Source organism: Daktulosphaira vitifoliae, unplaced genomic scaffold (genome assembly GCF_025091365.1).
Source record: "Daktulosphaira vitifoliae isolate Bord-2020 unplaced genomic scaffold, ASM2509136v1 Scaffold_791, whole genome shotgun sequence".
Taxonomy (NCBI): domain Eukaryota; kingdom Metazoa; phylum Arthropoda; class Insecta; order Hemiptera; family Phylloxeridae; genus Daktulosphaira; species Daktulosphaira vitifoliae.
Window position 1 is genome coordinate 3,061 of NW_026100354.1, and position 1,927 is coordinate 4,987.

The 1,927-nt window shown below is 34.1% G+C and overlaps 1 protein-coding gene across 1 annotated transcript; it reads left to right on the forward strand.

Moving 5' to 3' along the window:
• On the forward strand, nt 1–151 carry LOC126909652 (uncharacterized; the record flags this gene model as incomplete). Its single annotated transcript, XM_050692091.1, is given in 1 exon segment — nt 1–151. A coding segment is annotated over 1 exon segment (151 nt), but the record flags the coding sequence as incomplete, so codon positions are not given.
• Nucleotides 152–1,927: the final 1,776 nt, after the last annotated feature.

Consider the following 1,927-nt stretch of genomic DNA (forward strand, 5'->3'; position numbering starts at 1 on the left):
TAATAACCGTAATAACTCTTATCAAAATAGATTCCATGGACGAGCTCCTTATAATAACAGTCAACCCCATAATTCCACAAACAATTCTTCTCCCAATCTTTCCAGTACTCCTAATATATCCCAATCACCACCTGCGGGAAACGACCAATGACCAGTCTCGTGAGGACAGTTTCTGGATCGTCTCCCAATGTTCCTCAGTTAAATATTCTTTCTCATCCATTAAGCCCTGATCAAAAAATCTCTCCTTCTCTTAGTTTTCGTCCCGAAATTGAAATTTCTATCTTTAATAATCTCTATACTGCTCTTCTTGATTCTGGTGCTTCTGTCTCTGCTATGTCCGAAAATTTATATAACCTGTTAAAAAATGATCCCTCTAAATTTAATATCCCATCTTTTCCTCTTTCTAGTATATTCTTAAAAACTGCAATTACCAATAAATCTGTCAAAATTAATTCTCAAATCTATGTAAATTTTAATATTAATAACTTCAAAACTCATGCCATTTTCTTAATCGTCCCTCACTTATCCACTCCTCTTATCTTAGGTACTGACTGGTTACTTGAAAATAATATTTCTCTTAATTATAAAAACCGTGAAATTATCTTGCCTCCTCCAAATGCTCCTGTTCCCTTTAAAATTATTTCCCTTAATCACTCTAATGACTTAATAAATACCTTAAAACATGTAACAATTAATGATCTCTCTCAAAATTTTTTATCTTATGAACTTCCTGAACATTCTTCTCCTTTCCCTTCAACAAAAAACTTTGCTCTTGATGATATGCCCCTTAACAATGAACAACAATATTCCATAGACTCATTAATTAATAAATATACACACATTTTTCAAGATCATCCTGGTTTACATAATTCGTTTACTTATAAATTTAATGTTGGTGAGCACAAGCCCTACAAAATAAAACCTTACCCAGTCCCATTCTCTCGTCGCTCTGCTGTTCAACAGGAAATCGACAAGATGCTTAATTGGGGGGTTATCGAAAGGTCAGATGCTCCTTATAATAATCCATTAGTTACTGTGGTTAAATCAGATGGTTCTATTCGGCTCTGTTTAGATGCTCGGAAACTTAACACGATTATTCTTCCTACCCGTGACAGTTCCCCTCCTATTGATGAAATTTTAGCTAAATTTAATAATAAAAATGTTTTTTCCTCTCTTGACTTTACTTCAGGCTATTGGCAAATCCCCCTTGATCCTTCTGTTCGCCCATATACTAGTTTTTTATATGATGGCAGGTCTTACCAATTTTGTGTTGTACCTTTTGGTCTCAACATTTCTAATGCTGCTTTTGGTAAAGGTTTGGAAGCTGCCCTGAATAATGTCACTTTCCCTTGTCCTTTCCCTAATGATATTCATACTTATGTTGATGACATCCTAATTTCTTCTCAATCTTTTGAAAAACATTTAATAAGTCTCGAATGGATTTTTCAAAAAATCTCTTTATCTGGTCTCACTCTTAAATTTAAAAAATGTCATTTTTTCAAAACTCAAATTAAATTTCTTGGTCACTTTGTTTCTTCCAGTGGTACCATAATGGACCCTGAAAAAGTAGTAGCTCTTAGAAATTTTCCTGAACCCCGCAACAGAAAAGATCTTCAATCTTTCTTTGGTTTTTGTAACTTCTACCGGAAATTCTCACAAAATCATTCTCAACTTTTAAATCCTCTCTCTCACCTCCTTAAGAAAAATGTTCCCTGGTCCTTCAAAGATAAAGAAAAATCCTCCTTTAATAAAATTAAAAATGCTTTTTGTAATCAAGTCGCTTTGACGCACCCTAATTTTAACCTTCCTTTTTGTATCCAAACCGACGCCTCTCTTATAGGTTTATGTGCGGAATTATTCCAAATAGGTGATGACCAACAACGTCATACCATTTCTTTTGCTAGTCGTTCACTTTGTGGTTCAGAAC